The 24,180-nt window shown below is 44.6% G+C and overlaps 8 protein-coding genes across 8 annotated transcripts; 5 read left to right on the forward strand and 3 right to left on the reverse strand.

The window, feature by feature from the left end:
- Positions 1-610: 610 nt before the first annotated feature.
- Positions 611-4,029, forward strand: AOL_s00080g136 (uncharacterized protein; the record flags this gene model as incomplete). The annotated part of the gene is made up of 4 exons (XM_011124511.1): positions 611-756; positions 866-1,394; positions 1,467-3,477; positions 3,596-4,029. The coding sequence occupies 4 exons, from the start codon at positions 611-613 to the stop codon at positions 4,027-4,029; spliced, it is 3,120 nt and encodes a 1,039-aa protein (XP_011122813.1).
- A 430-nt stretch (positions 4,030-4,459) lies between these two features.
- Positions 4,460-8,183, reverse strand: AOL_s00080g137 (uncharacterized protein; the record flags this gene model as incomplete). The annotated part of the gene is made up of 9 exons (XM_011124512.1): positions 4,460-4,694; positions 4,762-4,916; positions 4,990-5,787; positions 5,848-6,320; positions 6,372-6,677; positions 6,780-7,124; positions 7,189-7,622; positions 7,695-7,829; positions 7,936-8,183. 9 exons carry the CDS (start codon positions 8,181-8,183, stop codon positions 4,460-4,462), a joined length of 3,129 nt encoding a protein of 1,042 aa, XP_011122814.1.
- Positions 8,184-8,909: 726 nt separating this feature from the next.
- On the forward strand, positions 8,910-9,904 carry AOL_s00080g138 (uncharacterized protein; the record flags this gene model as incomplete). Its single annotated transcript, XM_011124513.1, has 2 exons — positions 8,910-9,130; positions 9,223-9,904. 2 exons carry the CDS (start codon positions 8,910-8,912, stop codon positions 9,902-9,904), a joined length of 903 nt encoding a protein of 300 aa, XP_011122815.1.
- Positions 9,905-11,977: 2,073 nt separating this feature from the next.
- AOL_s00080g139 (uncharacterized protein) lies at positions 11,978-13,321 on the forward strand (the record flags this gene model as incomplete). Its single annotated transcript, XM_011124514.1, has 2 exons — positions 11,978-12,069; positions 12,229-13,321. The coding sequence occupies 2 exons, from the start codon at positions 11,978-11,980 to the stop codon at positions 13,319-13,321; spliced, it is 1,185 nt and encodes a 394-aa protein (XP_011122816.1).
- A 139-nt stretch (positions 13,322-13,460) lies between these two features.
- On the reverse strand, positions 13,461-15,798 carry AOL_s00080g140 (uncharacterized protein; the record flags this gene model as incomplete). The annotated part of the gene is made up of 4 exons (XM_011124515.1): positions 13,461-14,986; positions 15,053-15,269; positions 15,358-15,537; positions 15,625-15,798. The coding sequence occupies 4 exons, from the start codon at positions 15,796-15,798 to the stop codon at positions 13,461-13,463; spliced, it is 2,097 nt and encodes a 698-aa protein (XP_011122817.1).
- An 888-nt stretch (positions 15,799-16,686) lies between these two features.
- AOL_s00080g141 (uncharacterized protein) lies at positions 16,687-18,455 on the forward strand (the record flags this gene model as incomplete). The annotated part of the gene is made up of 7 exons (XM_011124516.1): positions 16,687-16,753; positions 16,830-16,907; positions 16,985-17,090; positions 17,158-17,268; positions 17,350-17,875; positions 17,943-18,229; positions 18,281-18,455. The coding sequence occupies 7 exons, from the start codon at positions 16,687-16,689 to the stop codon at positions 18,453-18,455; spliced, it is 1,350 nt and encodes a 449-aa protein (XP_011122818.1).
- A 2,866-nt stretch (positions 18,456-21,321) lies between these two features.
- On the reverse strand, positions 21,322-21,785 carry AOL_s00080g142 (uncharacterized protein; the record flags this gene model as incomplete). Its single annotated transcript, XM_011124517.1, has 2 exons — positions 21,322-21,720; positions 21,783-21,785. The coding sequence occupies 2 exons, from the start codon at positions 21,783-21,785 to the stop codon at positions 21,322-21,324; spliced, it is 402 nt and encodes a 133-aa protein (XP_011122819.1).
- Positions 21,786-22,536: 751 nt separating this feature from the next.
- AOL_s00080g143 (uncharacterized protein) lies at positions 22,537-24,005 on the forward strand (the record flags this gene model as incomplete). The annotated part of the gene is made up of 2 exons (XM_011124518.1): positions 22,537-23,017; positions 23,134-24,005. The coding sequence occupies 2 exons, from the start codon at positions 22,537-22,539 to the stop codon at positions 24,003-24,005; spliced, it is 1,353 nt and encodes a 450-aa protein (XP_011122820.1).
- Positions 24,006-24,180: the final 175 nt, after the last annotated feature.

Consider the following 24,180-nt stretch of genomic DNA (forward strand, 5'->3'; position numbering starts at 1 on the left):
GTTTGAGGGGGCACTGATAAGAAAATTCATGCATGTATCTAGTCCATGAATAAGAAGCTACTTACTGTATGGTCATAAAGTATTCTATCATTCAAGGCATTCATAGGTATCAGACGTTCAGCGTTTGAAGGGGAAGTTATATCATGTTGGTTGAGGCTGCCTTAAGCCTTGAATCCTATGCAATGTACCGCTGTAAAGGAATAGCTGGTTTTGTGTTGTCGATGTTGTCGATGTTGCCCGGTGTTCCACGAGATAAGATTAGATTGCTCAATGACGGCCCTGTTCGGGTCCAACCTCACCTGACGGTCTGCAGAAGGCGCTGCACCACGAAACCCTGCTCGAACCATTAAACCAACCAACATCTCACCCTCTTCGCCTTTTTCAAAATCGGGAAATCGCAGCTTTTCTTCCAGGAAGAGACCGGACTGGCGGAACGAAGAATACCAAACTGTGGCCCCCAAGAAACGCGCAATTTCATCATGTTGAATCGTCATGGTCGCTGGGACACGTCCAGGTTCCACTGAAGTAGTTTGCCTTAAAAATCGGTTACAACATTATCAGCATTTCTTTCTTTTCTAGGGGAATTTCGGAAGAGGTGTAGGCTGAAGCGATGGATGCTTTCGTCGCCCCCCAGCATTTCAATAACCGGGCTGTCGGTGCTGCTGCTGCTGTTCGAAGATTCATCGGGGGAGGTAGTAGTAGGCCATCAACTTCAGCAGGCCCCCCAAGTCTAGCCCATTCGACCTCAAATTTAGGGTATGAGAAGCTATAAGCCTTAGATTGGTGTACTTTTATTCTGCGTTTCTACTATGCTATCATCATTTTAAATCATGATGGCTAACATTTCGGACGATTTTGACGCTAGTTCATACCATGGAACACGAACGGCCCGGTATGACCTCCAGGTCCCGATCCAATCCCTCAGCGCCTCTCCAGACCAAGACCTTGTCGTCGTCGCCGGTCGAGAAGTTCTCAAAGTCCTACGGGTGACCTTCCACGGCGACATTACCGAACGTTTGGACCTTCGAGCAGGAAATGCACCTGGAAAGACAGTCGCTAATAGTGACGTCAAGTGGGGGTGTAACTTTTCTAAAGATGTTATTGCCACGGCTAACACTAACGGTAATATATGCGTCTATGATTTGGGTCGTGGCGGGAAGTTGGATAGGGTAATGCATGAGCACCAGAGATCGGTGCATAAGATTGCGTTTAATCCGGGTAATGGGAAGATTTTGATCAGTGGGAGTCAAGATGGGATGATGAAGATTTGGGATTTAAGGCAGAAGAAGAGTACAATGACATTATGGGGTAAGAGCGACGCTGTGAGGGATGTACAGTTCAATGCCTTGAATGCTGTGCATTTTGCAGCGGCTTTTGATAATGGCACGATCCAGGTAGGCCTATCTATCGATGAAAGTATTTAGGGGTGTCCTAGCGGTCAGCCTAAGGTTAACATGGTTTTATAGAAATGGGAATGGAGGATGGGTGGGACTGCTCACTCGTATCTTAAGAAGATCAGTGCACATAATGGTCCTGTCTTCTCGATTGATTGGCATCCCGACGGCAAATATGTTGCAAGCGGAGGTCGAGACAAGACTGTCAAGGTTTGGGATTTCGGAGAAGGGGATACCCAAAACAAGCGTCCGGTTCACACGATCAGCACGATGGCCGCCATCGGTAGAGCTACCTGGAGGCCTCGCGGAGTCTCAACTCGAGAGATTGCAACATGTGCTATGACCCATGATAACAGAATTACCGTTTGGGATATCAAACGGCCGTTTGTGGGGAAATACGCCTTTGATGAACATACAAACGCCACATCTGGTCTACTCTGGAAAGATGAAAATACACTATGGTCATGCTCGAAGGACCAAATGTTTGTTCAGCATGACCTGTCATACGCCGTGAATCCAATCAACTCCTTGAATCATTCGGCGGCCGCCTGGGCTCCCAATTTGAGTTTTATTGTTGTAATGGGTCAGAGGCCTCCGCCTCCGGCTAAGAGGGATAGGAATGTCAGGTTCGAGATGGATGATGAAATCTCAGGTGGAGGAGGTCGGAAGAAGTCGTCTGTGAGCGCTGCGGCTGGAAGAGTTCACCCGAAGATTGGTACACAGCAGAGTGGCATCGATACTCTTGGGGCAAAATATGCACCTCAGCAAGCGGTCGTTGAGGTGGCATTGCCCATGTTCAGTGGTGTCCCATTTACGGTTATGGCGACTAACTGGGTTACAAGTCTATCTGATGGAATGACACTCTCGCATGCTTGTCAAAAGAACGCAGAGACAGCTTGGGTACTCGGGCAATACCGAACGGCACAAACCTGGAAGATGCTGGACCTCATTCAAGGATGGGAGATAGAAGCTCGACAGGAGGAAGAGGAGCGGTTGAACAAGGAAGCAGAAATGGCATCCTCGAAGTCCCATCTTGAATCTGGGATATTTGCGAAGAGAGCACTTGGAGTCACGAATACAGATAGAAAAAGTTCCAACGGCTCTGCAGTGGCTACACCGCTGGCTAAACCTGTCGCCGATACCCCCCAGCTTCAGCCAATCCTCACGCCTACTCCGAAGGCTCCAACGAATCCACCAGGCAACATTGATGAAAATCTTTCGCTACCACCAAAGGCCTTCGGTACCTCGGTATCTTCCTCCACAGCTTCCACAGATGGCGGAGAAATTCTCAACATGGCGTCTCGCCGAGTTTCAGTAATCGCTAGAAGCCCCCAGGCGATCGACGAGAACAAGGAACTAAGTCTGAAACCCGTAGACCACCATCACCGCCATGAAAACGAAGACAAGATCACCCCGCTCCGCTCCGACATTTTTAGCGCTACTCCGGAGGTCACATTCCGTGGAAACAACGACAAAAACGGCGCCACACATGACCCTGAAGTACCGGATGTCGCTGCATCCTCGTCGTTTGATAAGGACCGCGACAAGGCTTCACTCGCCTACCGTGGACGTCAGTATTCTATCGGTCTGACTAGTGAACAGACTTCTAGCTCCTACGATGATTCAACCAACAGTTTCGGCCACAGACCCCGGTTAAGCAGTTCCCATCCCTTTCATAAGGAAAGTGATGACGAAGATGACGACGACCACCATCACCATAACCACAATAGCGCCCGCCATAATAACCAAACAACCCACCATAACCCCTCAGCCCCGCTCAACCCCGCCATGCGCAACACTTCCTCACACAATCTGAAACACCAACACCAACTTAATACTGCTGAAGCGTTGGGGAAGGATATCCAGGATATGGTGAAAGACTACGGCACGATCAAACTTAGCGGATCCGGATACGGAAGGATGAAAGAGTTACCATGGAATCTACAGAATTTCCTTACGATTTTGACGGATTATTACAGCGATCGTGGGGAGGTTCAGATGTGTGCTACTTTGGCTTTGTTGTTTGGGGATCTTGTGGTGTTTGATGAGAGGAGGATGGGGGATTGGATTGAAGGATATGTTGGTGAGTTATTTTCCTCCCTCTTTTCAATTATTACTTTGGGTGTATCCTTTAGGGATTGGTGGCGGGGTTTAAGAATAGTTGGTTGTAAAGGTTACTAATCTAACATCGTACCGAATAGAACAACTCCAACGTTTCAAACTCTACGTCCCAGCTGCAGAAGTTATCAAAGCTACAACAGTAGAACACGTGCGTTCCCAAGCACTCACCAACACTTTCATCCACCTAAGTTGCGGGAACTGTAACGCACCAATGATGAGTGGCGGCGGCGGTGTTGGCGCAGCAGGTATCAATAACGCTGCTCTGGATCCTTCTACTTCTGCTATTCTACAAGGAGACGCAGATGCGAGAAGGGCGAGTTATAAAGGAAGTCTTTACTGTGAGAGTTGTAGAAGGATGGCGGATGGGTGTATGCTTTGTCATCAAATTGTTAGGGGGAGGTGGACTATGTGTCAGGGATGTTGTCATGGTGGTCATGATGATTGTTTGAGGGGGTGGTATGTGGATTCGAAGATGAAGCAGTGTCCTAGTGGGTGTGGGCATGATTGTGTATGAACAAACAACTTCGAAGGGGTATTTAGGGGTTATTTTGCTGAGGGCTTGGAGGTTCTTTTTTCTCTCTCTTTCTTTCCAAGGGTGAAGGATATATGCATAGCGAAATGGCGTTCTTGAAGGGTGGTGAAGGGCTTGATCATCTATGGATGTAATATAATATATCTTTGCTTGACACGGTTGGAGCACCGATGTCCAGAGTCAAAATAGGGGAGGGATCAAAAGATGGGACCGGAATAATTAAACGATATATCAACAATGAATTAAAGTAATATCTCGATCTACCTTATCCCATCTATCTCTATAGCTATCGATCGATATCCTAAACACACATCATGCATTACATACCTCACATTACAAGATTGAGGCAATCTTATAAGGCCATATAAACCATTATCATCCCCTCCCTTTCCCCCATTCCTCCGTGGTCATTTCAAAAAATCTTCAATTTCATGAAATCTGCCAGAATATCCTTATCCACATTATCGATACACTTGTGTTTAAACGCTTCGGCTCCGTGTTTATTCTGGGCTTGTAGGAGATAATGTCTGATCCATTCTACAATGTGGATTGTATGTACCGGATCCGTTGCAGTTAATTCTCTCCGTCGTTTGGATTCGGCAGAGGTTGGGTCTGCGGATTCGGGGTGGATGTCGTAGACGAGGTTGCTTAGAAGAAGAGCTTGTTAGTCTCTTTGTAGTTTCCCTTTGATCTGGTAGAATGAGGGGTACTTACTCTCTATTTTCCTCAACTAGTTCTTGAACTACATCAGTCCAGACGGTCATTAGATCTTGCATCTGGACTAGTATCCATTCTTGGTCGAGTTCTAGGAGTTTCGTTAATGCTAAGGCGTTGAGTTTCCGCGATCTTGGGTTTCCTATGTTTCCAAACTATTCCTCACCATTAGCATCTTCAGTTTCCTCAAACAAAAAGAGAGAAGAAGACATAAAAGTAGAAGCTTACGTGTGAAAACCACTCCTCCATCAACCATGCCTCCACCCTCTTCTCATTAACCCCCAGACTGGAAATATACCCCACCAGCCCTTCAAACACCTCCAAACTCCCCAGTATAACCCTACTCAACACCCCAAAGTAAGCCGTAAGCACCTGAACATCTATCTCCGGATACTTCTTGTTGGGTCCCGTTGTCTGATGTGCCTCCCAAGTCGTATAAACCCCTTCAAATAGTTTTCTAGCAACACCGCTACTGACCATCGCTTGACCTAACGCCTTCATTCCTTCTTCACCTTGAACCGCTGATGCCGTTCTAATCATCAATTCCATCGCATCGGTTATCACCTCCGCCGCATCGTGTTTCAAACCTTTTCCTAACATACCGCCGAAGACATTGAATAACGTCAAAGCATAGTTATTCAACATCTCACGCGGGGCGAGTAAGATATACCCCTCGATAACCTCCAAAACTCTTCGTGTTAAGGCGGTATCCGATTCCAAACATGGAATTAGTAAAGGTACCAACTCTAATAATGGTGCGGCGCTATCAGCCGGCGTGGAGGTGACTGCTGCATCCCAGAGTTCCAATGCGTCTTCTAATAAAAATGTCTGTAGACCGTTTTCAGGGGACACGGAGAAGCGGATTAGGTTTACTACCATTTCTTGGTATTTTAGCGAGGAGTCTTTCATCGCGCTGACGATTTTGGTGAGGATTGCCAGGATGGATTGTTTGAAGAGATGTTCTTCGCCCGTGGCTTCCCAGAGTGGGGGGAGGATGCTGATTACGCGGTGGGCATACGGGGCAATCTGGGGTTGGCTATTAGTAAATCGTATGGATATGAAGAATTTTGAGAAGGGGGGGTTTACATTATGTGACATTCTCTCCGCAATCAATCCGATAACATCCACCAGCGACATCTTCGTCGCTGTTTCTTCTACCTCATCGATCAACAGCATCAATTGGTCAAATATATCGTCCACAAACGGCAAAAAGCTGTTGATGTCAAATCGCCACTCGTCAATCGAACACTTTAAAGATTTGGCAGCCGTGATCCTCACGCAGAGATCATTCAATGGATCTGACTTGTTTAGTAGGTGCTGTGTGATCTGGTATATTGTCGACCGATGTTGGACGTCGATGTTAACGAAAACCCATTGGCCGATTAATATTGGGATCCGATGGCGGAGGATGCGGTAGTCTGGTTGAGTGATTTGAACTTCATTCGCTAGAACGTTCTGCAGGAATATATTAAAGTCCAGGTGAGGTTCTAGGATGGCTGGGACTAGACCGACGGCATTGTAGACAGAGTCCTTGAGGAGGACGTCGTGGTTGTCCAGGGCTGAAGGAAGTCAGCTACAAGTTGAAGAAGTTTAGGGAATGAAGTACGTACTTGCAACGTTGTTAAAAACATTCACAATAGGCTGCGCGAGGTCCATCTTAAAATTCATGGCAAGATCGGCAAATAGCTTCTCAGCGCAAGGACGTATCATGTACTCCCAAGACTCCGTCTGATCATCCCAAGTTATTGCCCATGTCTCCGGGTCCTCTTCCCAAGCTTCCAAATCGTCTTGCCTGAGTATAAAGTACTTCGTGACCAACAGCTCCATGAACTGGGTTGCTAGCTCCAGCGTCAAGACTTGATTCTTCATGAACGCCGTTGCCGTTATGTTTTCCTCTTTTTCCTCTTTATGTCGGTCTTTCAATCCCGACGACACAGTATGCTAAGTTAGCTAATCCCTGAACGTAGATCTACAATCAAAACGTACCTAAACGAGGAAATAATAATAATATGTCTTACACTTAAATGTCTGGACGGGTTTAAAGACCATCTGTATGCAATTCCTGTATAATAGCATCCCTTGTAAGGCGGTTTTTTCAAGAAATGAAGATTTATCATCATCTTTGTCTCCGGCAACACCGCCGTTCTTTTTAGATTGCTTCCCAAGTCCTGCTCTACTACCGTTTGCTAGGGAGTCGCCGTAATTGTTCGCTACTTGCCAGTAGTTGTGAAGAACGGTTAGAACATCGGGCATCAATGCAAATGCGGCAGGCTGGCCTTTGGATAGGTCGAGATAGAGCTTTCCTAAGCCGACGATGTGCTTGAATATTAGGACTTTGTTTAGATCCGGTACCTCCGCGTTTGCTGCCACAAAACATCTATTAGTCTCATTAAGATTACGCAGAAGAGAGAGTAGCGGTTTGCTCACTCATGTTGATAAATGAAGTCCATTGTTCATTTGTTATTGTCCAAAACTGCTTGATCTCGTCCGACCTGTTCGCAAACTCAAACCCACTGACCAATAATCGTCTCAGCACCTTCAAACAAGACAGACTAATATGTAGCCGTTCGTTAACCCATTCATCTGAATGCGACTTATTCTCCACGCCATGCTTCCAATGTTCGACATATTGAACATATATTCCTGCGATAACACGGAATAGCTCTGGTGATGCTGTTTGTAGGTTACTTCGTATCCTAGGGATTCGGCCTGTACATAATTCCTTTACGACATGGAGGAGAAGGCTGAGGGAACGTTGGAGACGGAGGACTGATGGTTGTTGGTTTGGGAGTAGTTGGGATCGGTCTGGTGGGGGCGCTGAGGTGCGGATTATGTCTAAGAGGCGAGAGAAGATGTCTGGCCTGTTGTTCTCCCCATTTGTTAGTTTATGTTCAATCTTCGGTATATAAAATATGCAATGGTGTAGAACTTACCAATCGAGTGGATACTCGTTCCTAGCGACTTTCCCTACTATGACAGCGTTTTGCAAAGCCAGTTTATTATCCGGCTCATTAACGGAGTCCAATAACCTCGATCTAATCCTTGTTCTCTCATTTTTAGATATCGCACTATCTCACGTCCATTAGCATTGTTATCAGCCATCTTAAATTCTTCAAATTTGAAGCTTTCGACAACATAAGTCGGATAAACAGAAAGGGAGAGAACAAAAAATACTTTATGGCAGCCTTCCTCCAAAACCTATCAACACCATATTTCAGCGTGATGATACTCATCCACCGTACATTCTTTTCTAGAGATTGATCAAGATAGGCATCTTGGAGTAGACTCCAATAGCCCGGTGTTGTTTCCCAGGATTGGAGTTGTTTGCTGGCTAGTTGGAGGATTGATTGGTCATTTGAAGCAGCTGCTTGGAGGACTTGAAGAAGGTTTTCGGGGGTCAATGGGATGGGGTGGGTAGCCATCTTTCTTTGGGGATGGTTTAGAATGAAGCTTCGTAAGGATGGTGTCGAATGATTGGGTGGTTCTAGCTACTTATTGGAGGTTCCTAACTTAATTTTGGTTTATGTAAATGATGGTGGAAGTCTTGTAGTCGGAGCAGCTTATGTATGTCAGTCTGTATGATTGGTGAGAGTAGATGGCGATGGTGGTGGTGGTGGTGGTGGTGATGATGTTGAAGAGGTGGTGATGATGGTGATGGAGGGGGTGAAGAAGGTTGAGATATTGAAGCTGGCGATATCGCGTTGTGGGGTTCGTTTCACAATTTGGTTGGCACTTTCCTCACAGCTGATATAACTCGATACGAGCTACAAATTCACTTTTACTACTGCTGATTGTTATCGATTGATATGTAAAATAGTCAAGTATACTCAAAATTCTCCAGGCCTGTAGTTTTTATTAGAAATCGGAGTCATAATGCTCGCTATCGCATATCAAATAGGAACTGCCGCTGCAGCTGTCTGGCCGCATAAAAGTATTCAAATGCGGCTTAAAAAGTTTCGACTCTTCTTCCTCTTCCCATCACCAAACCACCATCTCTACACCATCACCAACCGACCATACTTTCCACCAGATGCGACGGCATCTCTCCAAACCCTCTTTTCAAATCGGTATACTTTTAATACCTCGAACACCATCGTTATCCATTAGAAAATAGGAAAGAGAAGGGGAAGAGAGAAGAAGAAGACATAATGTCCGACCTCCAGCCGGTCGCGCGCAAAATCTATGACTCCTGCGGTCACGACCACCAAAAACTATACGCAGCAAATGAACTGCTACCCTTCGTCCCCAGCCGTGATCAACATGAACTGGTAGCGGCCATCAACGAACTTCTCGGGCGCGGTTATCTCAGAACATTAAAACAAGGCGATGCCTATGTCTACAAGTTTGTCAGTAAAGATGAGGTTGATAGGTACGCTGTCTTCTCCCAAACCGTCTACCAAGCTGCTTTTATGAGCGTCTAGAATGCCAATTAATATCTCTATCTATGTCTATATAATATAGAACTCGAAATTTAACTCCCGACGAAGCCCTTGTCTACCAACATATCGAATCTGCCGCTCGCGAAGGAATCTGGTCTAAGACCCTCAAAGCCCGTACAAACCTACACCCAACGGTCCTAACCCGATGTCTAAAAACCCTCGAAACCCACCGATACATAAAATCCATCAAGTCTGTAAAATTCCCTACAAGGAAAATATACATGCTATGGGATTTAACCCCAACAATCGAAGTCACGGGAGGACCATGGTTCACAGATGCAGAACTTGATGCAGATTTCATCAATGCTTTATTAGTCGCTATCGAACGTTTCGTTACCGCTAGAAGTTTTCCAAAACAAAAACCTGGGGTTGCAGGAATGGTAGTGGTGTTCGAGGCGGGTTATACGGGGTATCCTACGTTATCGGATATTACACAATGGGTCAAAAACAGTAATTTGACGGAAGTCGAGTTATCGGAGGCCGATATAAAAGCGCTCTTGGAAGTTTTGATTTATGATGGAAAGTTGGAAAGGGTTATTGGAGGAACAGCATATAAGGCTATTAGAAAGGTGGAAGGGGCGGTAAAACAGGGTGTCACAGAAGCGCCATGCGGACGGTGTCCCGTGTTCGACCTGTGTAATGAAGATGGACCTATCAATGCGGCAAACTGCGTATATTTTGAGAAATGGTTGGCGGAGATATAAAAAACCATACAGGCATACAGAGGGATATACAGGCCATAGAGCAAGAAGTGGGGGGGCAAAAGGAGGAGAGGTAGGGCAGGTGGACATATCTTTTGGATTCCTCATGTGATGTGGATATCACGAACAGGGGAATTCTATTGGGGGAAGCAATTGAAAGAAAAGAAAAGTTTCCGTATCCAGCGGGATCCACTGATTACGACCGACGGGCCCATCGGATTGGATGAGAAAGGGAGGGGAGGGAGGGAGGGAAGGGGATATTATGACAGCGGAGAACATTGCATGCATACTTACATATAACGGCGTTTTCAAGGCAAAGCTGACCACATCTACAATATATTCCGGAAGGGACAACCCTCTTTTCTTTTTTTTCTGTCTTCTGCATTTTGTGCGAAGTGGAATATATGTACGATGGGTGGATCTTGTATCATTTGTTTTTTAATCGTTATAAGCCAATCGGCTGGATTGTACCATAGATAGATTGGGGAAGAGAGAGCTGGCAGGTATGATATCTTGCATAAAATTAAAAAACCAATTGTGATATATCATCACATATCTGTCCCGTTTGGCTGGGATTCTAATATTACATTTACCTTGGAAAGATATATGTGCATGCTTACAATTTCCCAGTTCCATCGTTCAACCTTTTTTCTTCCCTTGCGTTTTAGATTAAATTACGTATATGAACTGCAAAAAGACGGTTTGGGGTGTATGGCCGGTGTTTGATCGAGATCGCTTTGACCGTTCATGTGTACCCGCGGTCTACTGTTTAACTTCTGCTCCACACCAGGCCGAATCTACTTGAAAATACTTGCTTCTTACTTGCTTCTTACTTACACTTTTCACCAAGAAGAGAGGGGGAAAAAAAAAAAAAAGAATGGTGGGATTTTCTGCATACTTTGTTCCTTTCTGGCTTAGGTCATCCGAGAGAAAAATTGTGAGGGTGGTCAATGATTTGGTAGTCGGGTTTCTGATCAGAACCAGCTAGCTACTTACATACTTAGTAAGTAAGTAGGTACTCACCTAGTACCTACATAGTATGTATGTAGCTGGCCAGACTTCAGCTGGGGATGGGATAACGTTTGGGGAGCTTGCGAGCTTGGGAAGCTAGCTCAATTAGCTCGAGTACGGTGGAGCTTTAGCTACAAGGGTAGCTTGACCGGCTTCTATCTTCCCCGTCCTTGTGACTGGCTTCTCTTACTCGATTCCAATACCTGTAGTACACAGGACATATAGTAACAGCTATAGCTGTGGATGTTTATTTTTAAGCTTTTTTCTTTTTGGGAAGTTTCTTTTTCAAATCTAGTATAAGTTTTCAAATAAGTTAGATCAGTAGGTAGGCTTTTCGTATCAAGGTAAGGAGGCATTTTTTTTTCCTTTTTGCTGGCCCATGCCGGTTCATGGTGGATGCCCTGCTCCTGCAGCAGAACGATGCATACATAGAACATGCATACATTACAATCGGGATTCTGGGATCTGTTTTTCGTCTCGACTGGAATAAAACCATATGCGTATGCTCCCTAGCTAGCTCGTTGATGCTCGTCGACGAAACTCAAATGGAAGAATTCATTTTTTTTTTTCCCTCTCCTTCTAACGGTCGATGGGGAGGATTTTCCGAGGGAATGGAATAGCTTAAAAGTTAGTGTATACTTAGTTAGCTAAGTATATAATCTGGGAGCTTGACGTCAAGCTGTTTGGATTTGATTAATTTGATTGCCATCTCGACCTGACTCGATATATTATTAGTGGGAAAGAGAGCGAGAAAAAAGAAATGGGCTCGAGACGAGACGAGACGAGACGAGTGGATACTTTTTATTAGTCTCCAAAACAACGCAAAAAATACAACAAACCATCGTTTCTTCTTTTTTATTTCCATTTTTTTATTTTTAGCTTCTATTTTATTTTAATTCGAACCTTTTCTCTTTGTATTCCTCTCACCGCGGTGGGAAGAAACTGTCTAGGTTCTGGAGATATACACCGTACCTTCGACCAGGATTATATATCTATTCTTATACTTTCACTCAGTCAGTAAAGTATAAGATATAGAAGTATACGTATATACCTACTTAGGCATCAATGGCGGCAAGAAGCGAAGGTGACGAGGGAGTCTGCCGAGAGGTATACGCACGTATCTCCGGATTCTTCCAGTCCTTCAAACAACAGACTGTGTACGTTTCTATAACATCCTATTATAATTCCTAATTCTCTCAATCAATCTATCTGTCGACATGTCTTTCTATTTCTCTAAACTTGGAGACTTAAATGTTTTAAAAGAATCAAAAGCTAACAAGATTAATACATATCTTCTAATATCTAAAAATAACCAGACAAATAGAACTCCTCCCCTTCTATCCAGTCCCCCCGACCCACATCTTCGTCGAATCAACCTCTCTCGGCATCCCCAAATCCAGTCTCTGGAAAGCCTTCCGTCACGCCCGCCCTCTCTTCTTCTCCACCCTCTCCAACCTCTCGTCCTCAACCTCCACCCCTCCAACCTCAACTTTTCTAACCCTCTTAAACACCTCCGCGATCCTCCTTCTTCATGATAGTGAACACCTCACCGCCATTAACGCCCGAAAAAGGGTATTAATCACTTTATTCCCACCAGGAACACCATTCCCCATTGGAAACCGAGGCCAAGAACTACCCATCTCTCCACAATCCGAATATTTCTTCATAACATCATTATTAACCTCCCCTCTCCACCGTCATACAAAATCTCCACATCTATGGTCTCACAGGAGATGGTTAATCACCACCTATCCATCTCTAAAACACCCGATCCCGCCGCCACCACCAGGAGCGGCAGGTAACACAACATCGTCATCATCATCGTCAATATCATCAAGACCAGGAACAGCAGATAACAGCGCTTTAACAAAGAGTTTTAGAAGATGGTGTAGAAAAGAAGTATCAACGGTCCTTAGAGCTGCCGAAGCCCATCCTAAGAATTATTACGCATGGACTTATGCTAGGTGGTTAGTTTCTTCTCAGGGAGTGGCGTTTAATCATGAGGATTTGGTCAGTTGGTGTATGAAACATCCCGGTGATGTTAGTGGATGGAATTTTTTGGCTTGGTTGTGGACGAATGAGGCTTTGGCGATAGCAGCAACACAGGGGGAGAGGAGGATGGAGACGTTGCAGGTTAGGTATAATCAGTTGTTTAGTGTTTTGAAGTATAGTCATAATACTGCTCCGGGGCATGAAGCGCTATGGGGGTTTGTGAGGGCTGTGGTTGGAGGTGGGGTTTTCGATGAAGGGTATAGAAGGTGTATCTTGGACTTGTTGAGGGGGTGGGATAGTGAAGTTAGTATTAGAGCTGTGGAGGATGTGGTTAAGGAGAAGATGTTATTGAGGGAGACGGTTAGGGGGTTGGAAGCGGGGAGGGGGGATAGTGAGATGGTTGATTTGCCTGGTTGATTATATCTACTTAAGTACCTATATTCTCATATGGCTGGTTTACGAGACATGTTATATACCTCAAACTTGCATACATACTTCATACACAGGCACATTGGGTGCTTTATATTTACACAGAATTGATAGGAGGTGGATTTTACTATCGCCTTCGAGGTCCTCCGCTACCACCACCGCTACCACCGTCTTTATCCGTCATAACCACACTTTCAGTAACCCCCAGTTCCTCCAGTTTGCGTTCCTCTTCTCTAACTTCTTCTCTGACATCCCACCATCTCTTTTCTGCCATTTCAAATGCTGCAGTTCTAATCTCCTTTACGGTGGTAGCTTCTGCCACACTAACCGGTTTGAATCTTAGTTCTTCAACGACTTCGGATTGGAATAGTTCTGATGTTCTGACAAAGTATTCGCGTAAAGTTTCGAACGGTAATGGGAGCGGTAGGTTTGACTCGGGTTCTACAATTTCTGTAGCATTGTCTGTAAATGTCGGAGATGTTGGGGAGATAGGCGATAATGGTGTTTCGACAGCTTCTTTTTTCAATGCCTTTGCTTTCCTTCCTTCCTCTTGCTTCCGCTTAATTTCATCCGCCTTAGCTTTTTCGTCTTCGTCTTCGGTTTCCTCATCATCCATTTCGCTGTCCTCTTCACCATCGTCATCTTCATCGTCATCATCCAGATCCATATCTTCTTCTCCACCAATCACACTGTCGCGTTTGAAAATTGTTATAACGCCGTCGAGTTTTTCGAGGTTGACTTTGTACATCTCGTCGAATGTAATTTCCACGTCTCCCTTTTCGAAGGTTCCACCGTACATATACAGCCAATCCCCCTGCACTGCCAATGCGACGTTAAATCTTGCTGCGGGTAGGATGAGAGAAGGTTCTGCCTTCGCCAACGGATTTTTCAATTCTTCTTCCTCTTCCTTTTCAACCTCAATAGGTAACGGAATTTCCGCCGTTGTCGTTACCCCAGCCTTCGTTTCCAATAACGCCAAATTTTTCAGAAGTTCCAATTCATCTTGTTTCGCCCTATCCCTTCTCGAAATTGCCGCTCCGCCATCATCCTTTTTAACAACCTTCTTACTCTTCCTCATTTTAATCTCCCAAAACCTATTCTGCGCGACAGCATAAACCCACATATCTTCAAAGAATTTACTTTCCAGTGCTTCCTCTGAATCTTCAACGTCGTATACACCTCCAAACATTACACCACGACCACGATGGTGTGCCATTGTGATACCTACACGTGTAGTAGGCATGTTCCCCGGTTTCTTCCTCTTCTCCCATTTCGACAGTTTTGGGTCTGCAGGGTTTATTCTGAGCAGGTAGGAGTCCGTGTGATAAAGTGGTAGATCTTTGATTTTTTGGCCTAAACTCTTCTTCTTGTGGCTGAGGGCTTGTTGGGCTGATGATGACGAGGCGGCTTTAACTCGGCTGTAGCCGCCGAATAGGACGGCGCCGTGTTCGTGTGGGAGGAAGGAGAAGGAAGAGCGTGGTGGTGGGTATGCGAGGTAACTGGCCGGGATGGGGATGGTAGTCCAGGTATGCGTGTTTGTGTCGAAGATGTATAGGTCGTTGAGGTATTTCGTGGTTATTGGAGAGGTGGCTTGGAAGCCACCGAAGAGGAGGATATAATTTTTGTAGTGGGTCATACGGTGGCCGGATCTCCCTATCCTCTCTTATTAATCTTCTGTATATTCAAAAAAATACGGGTTTTTTTGGGGGGATACGGTACCGGAAGGAGCGCCTTTGGCTTCGATTTTAGTCCATTCTCTACTACTACAATCCAACTTCCAAAAGTCGGCGTAGTGGTAAAAGATACCTTGCTTTGGAGAACTGAATTCTCCACCGAATAGCCATAGCTCTGGTTTTCCTTGGCCGTTGGAAGTCATTGCTGCTCCCGAGCGGGGCATGGGACTGTTTGGAGAGGTGTAGGAGCGCCATTCGTTTCGCTACTGCCCGTTCCCATTAGTTAGACCTCCCTCCTCTGAGAGAGTGTATATACACATATGTATATGTTTAAGTAGAACGGGAGGGTACCTCGGTGTGGTAGACGTATAGATCGTTAAAGAACTTAGCGATAGGAGGAGTACCGGTGTAGATTTCGCCACCGAAGAGGAATAGTTCTTTCGAGTTTGTAGGGTGGGGCATTAGGATTGAATTTGCGCGCACGGGGGGTGGAGGACAGATAGTTTCTGCAATGGCCATATGCTGGGCTTGCTATTACCCAACATAACTTTTGTATTAGTTACCAATCAATCATAAAATGCTTTCAAGTATACATAAGTAAATAAAGGATCAGAATACCTTGAGTTTGTATTCTTCGAGAATGGCATCAATGTCCTGGTCGTCCGAGTCAGAATCATCGCCTGGACGTCGTTTGTTGGTGACCTTTTTTTCTTTTTTCGCTGCCTTTTTTGAGGATTTGGCAGCTGTCCGGGCCTTCTTTTCGGCAGCCTTGGCCTTTTTATCTTTAGCCATTTTGTTATCTGTTAGAAAGTGAAGTCGAAGATGAAGTTGAAGATGCAGATGAGGTTCAATTGAAGTTGATGTTGGAGGTGTGGTTGGAGATAGACGAATTGAATGTGGGGCCCGGAGCTCATCACAGGGCAGCTCCAAGCAACCACAGGGCAAGTCTTGGCAGCGGGGACCGGACCGGACATAACAGATTTGACTGGCAGTTAAAATGAGCTGCTTGTTTTTTCTCTGCTTTAAAATCCCCCCGCTGACGTATTTGCCCTTTTCCATCTCAGACATTTTTACATTTACTCTTTCTCTTTTGGTTGGTAGATGGCATTCTTGCGATACCGTCATAGCTACTAGCTAGTGCTTATAGGGAATATCGATATCGATATCCATGCCTTGTTTGCAGTGATAGTCCATACACACTGCCTGCAGCATATATACGGGTTTCTTAAAGAGTAAGGCTCTTCGTTCTTCCGCTTGCATGCTGTTATACCTTATAATTATACTTGTCGATGCCGAATAGTATATTTTAACGAAGGCAGGAGCCAGCTTGGTATTCTTATTATGTATTCTTGGTGGACTGGGCTGACTTTGTAATTAATCAACAAAGGGATTGGATTTATATTAGACTCCCAGTTGTCCTCCTGAGCTACCTCATCGTCATCACCGTCAACCACCATCGATCACCCGTAATCAACCATCATACATACCTCATCAAAGTACTTACCTATCACCTCTCTCATCTCTCTTCGTACATACCTACATACCCTATATCTTATATCCACCGGCTTCCGGCTTTTGGCCTAGCTCTGCTTTGCTCTGCTCTTACTCAGAGGCCATTTTCGAATTATTATACTAATTAAAGAAACAGTGCTCGGCTCATACGCCTCGTGGACGTCCAGCATGTTTGGCGGCCACGGTCCTCACATCCCTCACGTTTCCGGTCGACGTCGCGGTTCCACTACTTCTAGTACGTCACTTTTTCTCATACTCTCCTACAACCTTCTACTCGATGATATTAAAGGCTTGAATTGTGTGATATTTAGGTCGAAAGAGCGATGAAGCCGACCGTCCGGATCCGACCGAGGATGATACTACCGTTGTCGATGAGGGCGAAAAGAGCAGTAAGCAATTATTCACCCCATTTCAAACTTCCTATATTGCGAAGGTACTAATGGGATGTGTGTGTATTTGTGTGCAGTGCTGCTTTCGATAATATCACAGTTGAAGCCAGGTGCCGACCTTAGCCGTATAACTTTGCCGACCTTCATTCTGGAGCCCAGGTCTATGCTTGAAAGAATCACAAAGTCGGTTTCTTCTCCCTTATTGTCCTTCTGTATGCTTAGCTATACGGTATATGTTAACAATCAGTAGTTTCATGCAGCACCCTGAAACTCTCCTGCCTATGACTACCGTCGACGACCCGGTTGAACGATTTGTATCCGTCGTCAAGTTCTACCTCAGTGGATGGCATCTAAAACCGCCGTATGTCTTTCTCTCTTTCCTCAATAAAACGTCTCAATTTAAGAGAAAGAAAAAATGAAAACTGATAAAAATGTGATATAGAGGCGTTAAGAAACCACTGAACCCCATCCTCGGTGAACAATTCGCCTGCTACTGGGACCTCCCAGACAAATGCCGTGCCTACTACATCTCCGAACAAACCTCCCACCATCCTCCCAAATCCTCCTACTTCTATCTCGCCCCTCACCATCACATCCGTATCGATGGTACCCTAAAACCCCGTTCTCGATTCCTTGGAAACTCAGCAGCCAGCATGATGGAAGGAGTATCCGTCCTAACCCTCACCAACAAAGGAAAACCGGGAATCGGCGAGAAATATATCCTAAACCAACCGAATATCTACGTAAGAGGGATATTATTTGGAACGATGAAGTACGAATTGGGAGACTATGTGTATGTGAGGTGCCCGGAGACCAATTTGGTAGCGGAGATTGAATTCCGAGTGAAGGGTTTCTTTACGGGGACGTATAATGCCATTCAGGGAACTATCAAGAATGAGAAGACAGGAGAGAAGTTGTATGAGATTACTGGCAAATGGAATGAGGAGATGTACATCAAGAACGAATTGGTGAGGAACACCACGTCCTCAAGAGTTATGGATGGATAGATATACTAATCAAGGATGACGAAAACAGACTGGCCGATCAGAACTCCTCTTCGATGCTACAAATGCGAAACCGTCCCTACCGCTCGTTCGCCCGATCTCCGAGCAAAATGAGAAGGAATCGCAGAATCTCTGGGCACCTACTATCAGCGCTCTTCTAAAAAGGGACCAGGAAGCTGCTACAGATGAGAAGATCAAGGTGGAAGAAAAACAACGCTCTGACACAAGAAAACGGGAGGCCGATGGAATCGAATGGGTGCCGCAGTTATTCAAACCGACGGATGAGTATGGATTAGATTATGTTATCTATGCTAATATGTATGTTGTCCCCTCGAAATAAGTATCGTCGGCTACTAACGGGTGGAATAGTGACGGGAAGGATCCAGAGACATTAGAGAAGCAGGTACTGGCCATTACACCGATACTACCAGGGAGCCACTCAACCGGGAAATTCGCGATTCCGCCGCATCAGAGCCATCCAAACGATGTTACGCATATTACAGGGACGGAGCCGGATACAGGCGCTAAAGGGGCGGAGACATGACGGTTTTAAGGATATATATCCACATACTCGATACAGTATGTATCAGGCTGGTTCCCGTTGAGCCGGCTGGTTTGGGGACCCAGGGCCCGGGCTGGCCTAACACTAGAAGATACACTCGTTTGATACAAAATTACTTTCTACACCTGGGGTTCCCTCTTTTTTCCGACTTTTTTTCACCCAGATATAACATGGGGTGGAGTTTTCAACAAGCAAGTGTACGGAGTATAATACGGAACTTTTTTGGTTCTTTTTGTTTCTTTTTTAGCCTTGTGTGCTTTTTTTTTATGGAAGTTACAGCTGAGATCGCATATAATTTCAACATGATAATAATGTCCTTTTTCGGTTTTGTTTTTTGAGAAAGAGAATGAAAAAAAGCTGCATGGCATTTTTATGTTTTTGGATGAAGATATGGAGGAGATAAGGGTTTGAGGCCTTTTACATCATCCTATTACTCTTGCGATTGTATCACCAACTTGCCATTTTGGGCATGATGGTGTTCCTTTATTTCTTTTTCTTTCTCGTTCTCGTTCTTTGGGACTTCCTTTTTTTTTTTTTTTTTTGTTCGATGGAATGTTGGGATTATATACAGACATACAGATATCTTTCATACATTGGTTTTACCTAACCTTTGATTCGCTTTGCAGGTTTTTTCCCTTCTTCTTCAATCTTCTTGTTGTGGGATATACTATACCCCCGGTCTGTTCGGATACCTTCGGAGTGCACGTTCTTATATTATTCGTTTGCTGTTAACTAGCGAGGGCTTAAAGCTTACCATACCTTTACCAGAACTATACATCTCACATACTTAGCTAAGTACTGGTCTAGTTGCTAAGTACATCCTTTCCAGGACTTTTTTTTTTTTCGTTAGGGTTAAGAACGAATAAAGAAGGATCGGAAGACGGGGTTGGGATTCTTTTTTTTTTTTTTCAAGGACTCGGAAAGAGATGGGTTCCGTGCCGGTGTGTGTGCCGGCGCGAGGTCGGAGATGGTGACATACATAACTTAAGATGTTGAGTAGATGTTAACGTTGGGGATGGTTAGCTGGTTACTGGGGGGAGAGGTTTCCGGGGAACAGGGGTTCTAGTGTGCATGGGTTAATCAGTGGGTGGGTGGAGCTTGAGCTACCTGGTTACTGGTTTACTCAGGTTGTTAGGGTAGCTTGGTGGATCCTTGCCTTGTTGTATAAGTATTTTATTCTTTTTGAAGCTTACCGGGTAGCCAGTTACCCAGGAAATACTTACAGTCGATGGATACCTCCTACGTATAGCTTGCATTTATTAAAGTTGAATAGCCGCCAAACATCTAACTTCACTAAAATATATGGTGTGATCTATCTATATACTGGTAATATTTTACTTAGCTTAATTTATTGGTTTGAAATCACTCTTGCTATATAGCAAGCAAGTACTTAATATTCGAGGGAGCGTAGGGTGTTTTTATTCACATCTATAATACTATTTTCTCCCCTTTTTTTTGTTATGATTCATACGGTACTATAACGTTAAATTCAATCCGGACGAATGTTATACTAAATTAGCAGCGCACATGAACATTTACCAATAATACAGTATCAATTCGGAGGGGGACGCGTGAACGGTATATTATACAAAATCAATGCACCCCCAGACCCGATTCAAGGCATATAGTTCTCAATTAAACTATATACTATGAAACTATCCTATTATCTAGTTCGTTTGGTTTACATAGTCCTACTACTGCACAGGTTTGTATGTGTGATAGCTAGATTAATCGATAAACCATGTTTACTACCTGGATGCCAACTAATTTAAGGTCAGCTCTCGAGATCTCATAGGTGCCCAAGTAAATAATCTGTATACTACGGCCAGTAGGTACATATGCTAGTATTAAGTAGTAGTTATAACGCTAATGTAAGGGTGCTAACGTTATATCTACCTATAAAAAAAACATCTCGAAGCATTTAATCCCAAGAAAATACCTTGTTTAAGACTAGGGAAGGTTGTTTACGGGTTAAAGTGGTACGTAGCCATGGTCTCTTTTTAAGATATAGACCTACCTAGGTAAGAAGTATATATCAAGATTATGTAATTTCGAACCGATCTTGACCTTCATAATAACGCTTTGTTTAACATCTAGGTATAAATTCTACGGAGTGCCGTGAATATCTCACCGGAAATCTTGAAAATGTAGATATCAAAGGACTCAGACAGGGACTTTGGATGTTGCAACTATCAAATTGATTGCTATAAGTTGCTTTGTCACAGCGGTCCCGGATCCCGATTGAGTCAAAATTCTATGCCGACATATATATCCAAGATAGTCTCGGAGCCAGAGAGATATGGCAACTTTGACCAAATGCGAGGCTTCTGTATTCTATGCCATATGGGCAGTTCTAGCCTTCTTATACACATGGGAGCGCGAGTGTGCCATATGCGCCATGGTGCATTTTGCCACTCAAATTTATAATGGAACGAAGAACTACATATATCTCAATAGGTATCTGACACTCCGGCCTTATGAATAATATTCCATTTATACTCTAAAGGGTGTTTGTGGTGGGGGAAGTTTATTCCACTAGTTATTTTGAGCTTGTTAGGTTTGTATTATTTGTAGATTCTCTACCAGCATGAAGTCATGCTTCTGATTGTATATCGTTGCCCGTAATGTACAGTACATTTTCTAGGTTCTATCAACGCCCATAATTGAAATCGAATTGCGGTTGTTCGGCTAGTTTGTCCGTTCTTCTTCCGCTTGTTCGATCGATCCGATCAAATAATATACCATCATATCTACCGTCTCATATCCATCGTATAACCAAATCATAATCATGATCCTTATGATATCAAATCATATCCAAATCCCAAAACAACGAAACCAACGACCTCCGCTAAACACCCTGCCCTTGACTCTGACTCTGACTTTGATCCTCATCATCACTTGCCCAAACAACCGTAAACTCCCCATCCCATTCTCCCTCATAATCATCATTAACTACCTCAAACGCTAGAATAGTCCCATCTTTGATTCCCAGACTCGTTAATGTGGGTTTCCCCCTCAGACTCGATTCGTCGAGAGGTTGGAATGTAACCGGGATCGTGTCCTTTGGAAGACCGAGTTTTAAGGAGGAAACAGAAGTTGGTGGGGTTAAGGGAAGGTGAGGAGAGGAGGTTGTTAGAGTTTCGAAGAGAGTAGTAGTTAAGGTCGTGAGGGGGGTTGAAGCGGGGAGGAGGAGGTAAAGGGTTGTTGTGTGGGATTTTAAGGTTATTGTTAAGGGAGGGGTCGGTGGCTATGGAGATGGATTAGTAGGCAGGTTGAGGAGTTACAAGGGGGTTTACGAGGTAGACGGACCATTTTGGCGGTTGTGATGGGTTGTTAGGATGGTGATGTGGGGGTTGGAGGTTGGATAGGGAAATGAGGTCGCGTCAGCGTAGGTTTGGAGCTTAGGTTTCGCGGGTTCCTGTGATGACGAGTTGGAGGTGGCAACGCAGAAAATACAACAATTGGCCTTGAGGGTCGACCCGGCGGGGATCGTAGTTATAGCTGGCCAGGTGCTTCGCACTTGTAAAAGGTAGAGCTAGCTTAGACATGGCTATGCAAGACTTAGTCTTGTGCTGCAACGTAAGGTAGATTTGAGGCTTAAAATTCAATTCAAAGGGTTTTAGCTATGCCATTGATTTTTTTTCTAAGAAATTGATTCAATTGAAATACAACTTTTTGTACATATGCATCTACACACGGTACATGCATTTTTGCGCATATGAACCCCGCACTCAGGCGGAAGCTAGAGAATATTCCGCACTTTTAGATAAAACTGCTTTTCGAATTGTAATTCTTTGATTCGTGGTGTTTCGGCGTTCGTTATAGCCCAGCGAGTTATATTCTAATATTTATATCTTGGCCCCGCACGGTGCTAGATCCTTTAACCTTCGTTTTCTCGGAAGAACTTCTAGATTATTAGGACTTTCTTCAAGGTTTGTACGTTTGGCCCCTACACTCATTCACAATTCATCTTTGTGCAATTATGTCTGGCTAGCTATCTAAGCACGAGACTGATGGGTATATATATGAAGATAGATTTGTAGAAAGGGGGAGAAACGAAAACATGCATTATTCGAGGATTGTTCCCTTTTACGAGCCTTCTCCTCCTCCTCACCCCCGTCCACGCTACCGCCACCGCCGCTGCCCGGGCTCCCGCCGCCGCCCGGGTTCCCCTCCTCGTTCCCAACCTTCAATGAAATATCCTCATGTTTTAGAAAAATCATTTGAGTTCGAAAGATTAAGAAATCGAGAAATTTCTATTCGGAAGGCTTCATGCGCATTTCGTGAATTGGAAAATTGGACAGAAAAGTTGAAGGACAGGGGGTTTGTGGCAGACTGGTTGTTTAAATGGGTAGAAGAGAGCTCGAAATTACATGGGTGGAAGGTACCGGTTTGGAATAAGGAAGACGTAGAGTATTGGTTCAAGGAGGTGAAGGGGTTTAAGAAGGGTTTAAAAATTAGTGGAGGGGTTGAAGGTGTCAACGATGGGGTTTGGAAAAGGGATGGAGCGGTGGAGGAGGAGTTGAGGAGGGAGTTGATAGATGGTTAGTATTTTCCTTTTTTTCAGCTACTTGGGTGCCTCTGACATCAGGGATATCCAGACATATGGTTGGATTGATAGTTCGGTAATTGGACATGTACTAAGCAATGATATTAATAGCGGTGACTGTACTCGGTCGATCCAAAGGTCAAAAAATCTCACATACATGGTCTGCACCTGGAGCTGCACCAGTCCCACCCCCACCCCGGCTTCCCACGTTGTTCGCCCTACTCGATCCTTCCATAAGACCAACCACTCTCGAGCTCCTCGATCCATCAATGTACCCAGTCGTCTACAACAAAACCCGTATATTCAAAAACGGAGAACTCCAGACTGTCAAACCGCCATATGACATCTCAGAGGAGAAGTATAGTACAAATTCCTGTTGGCTACCAACCGACTTCAAGATCTCTCCAGACGGGAAAAGTACAAAAATTCTGTCATACATTAATAACCTTTCAAACCTGGGACAAGGGGAACTATTTCATCCTATTCTTGAAAGGGTGTTTACGGGGTTTGTGCCGTTATTTGACCACCTATTAGCGGAAATGGCGGAAGATGAATGGAGGAAATCGGGATGTGAGAAAAGGGATATCACAAAGGGGTATGACGGATATCCGAATGCAAGTGCGCGGCATAAGCCGGGGAGAGGGTGGTATAGACCGAAGCTATATGCATTGAGATCGGAGTACCTTAAGACCTTTGGAGAGATCTTGGGGCAGTTCAAGGCCGGCGAGGAAATGAATATTGATATTTTGAGGGAATGTGTCAATTATGATTATGATATCGGTAGGGAGGACAAAGTTTTGACTGGAAACCAGTGGAAGTTAAGGTCTGGGAGGAATCTGACACTATCAAAGGATTTAGAGACAACAAAATTGGAGGGAAAGACGGTGAAGGTTTTTGTGAGGATCTTGGGGGTTGAGGTTACACCGAAGAGTGCAGAGGAGTTGAGTAGTAAGAAGTGGGTTTTACCTGGAAGCTTGGTATAATTTTATCCTATCCCTTTATACGAAAAAATATATATCCTAAGAATCTAGAGCTAATTAGTTGGATTGTGAAGCACGAACGAATAATAGCTACTGGAGTATATTGTTACTCGCAGGAGAATGTGGCGGATGCTCGGATAGGTCTACGGCGAAACGACTTTATGGCCTATCGAACTTC

Source organism: Orbilia oligospora (genome assembly GCF_000225545.1).
Source record: "Orbilia oligospora ATCC 24927 unplaced genomic scaffold scaffold00080, whole genome shotgun sequence".
NCBI lineage: Eukaryota > Fungi > Ascomycota > Orbiliomycetes > Orbiliales > Orbiliaceae > Orbilia > Orbilia oligospora.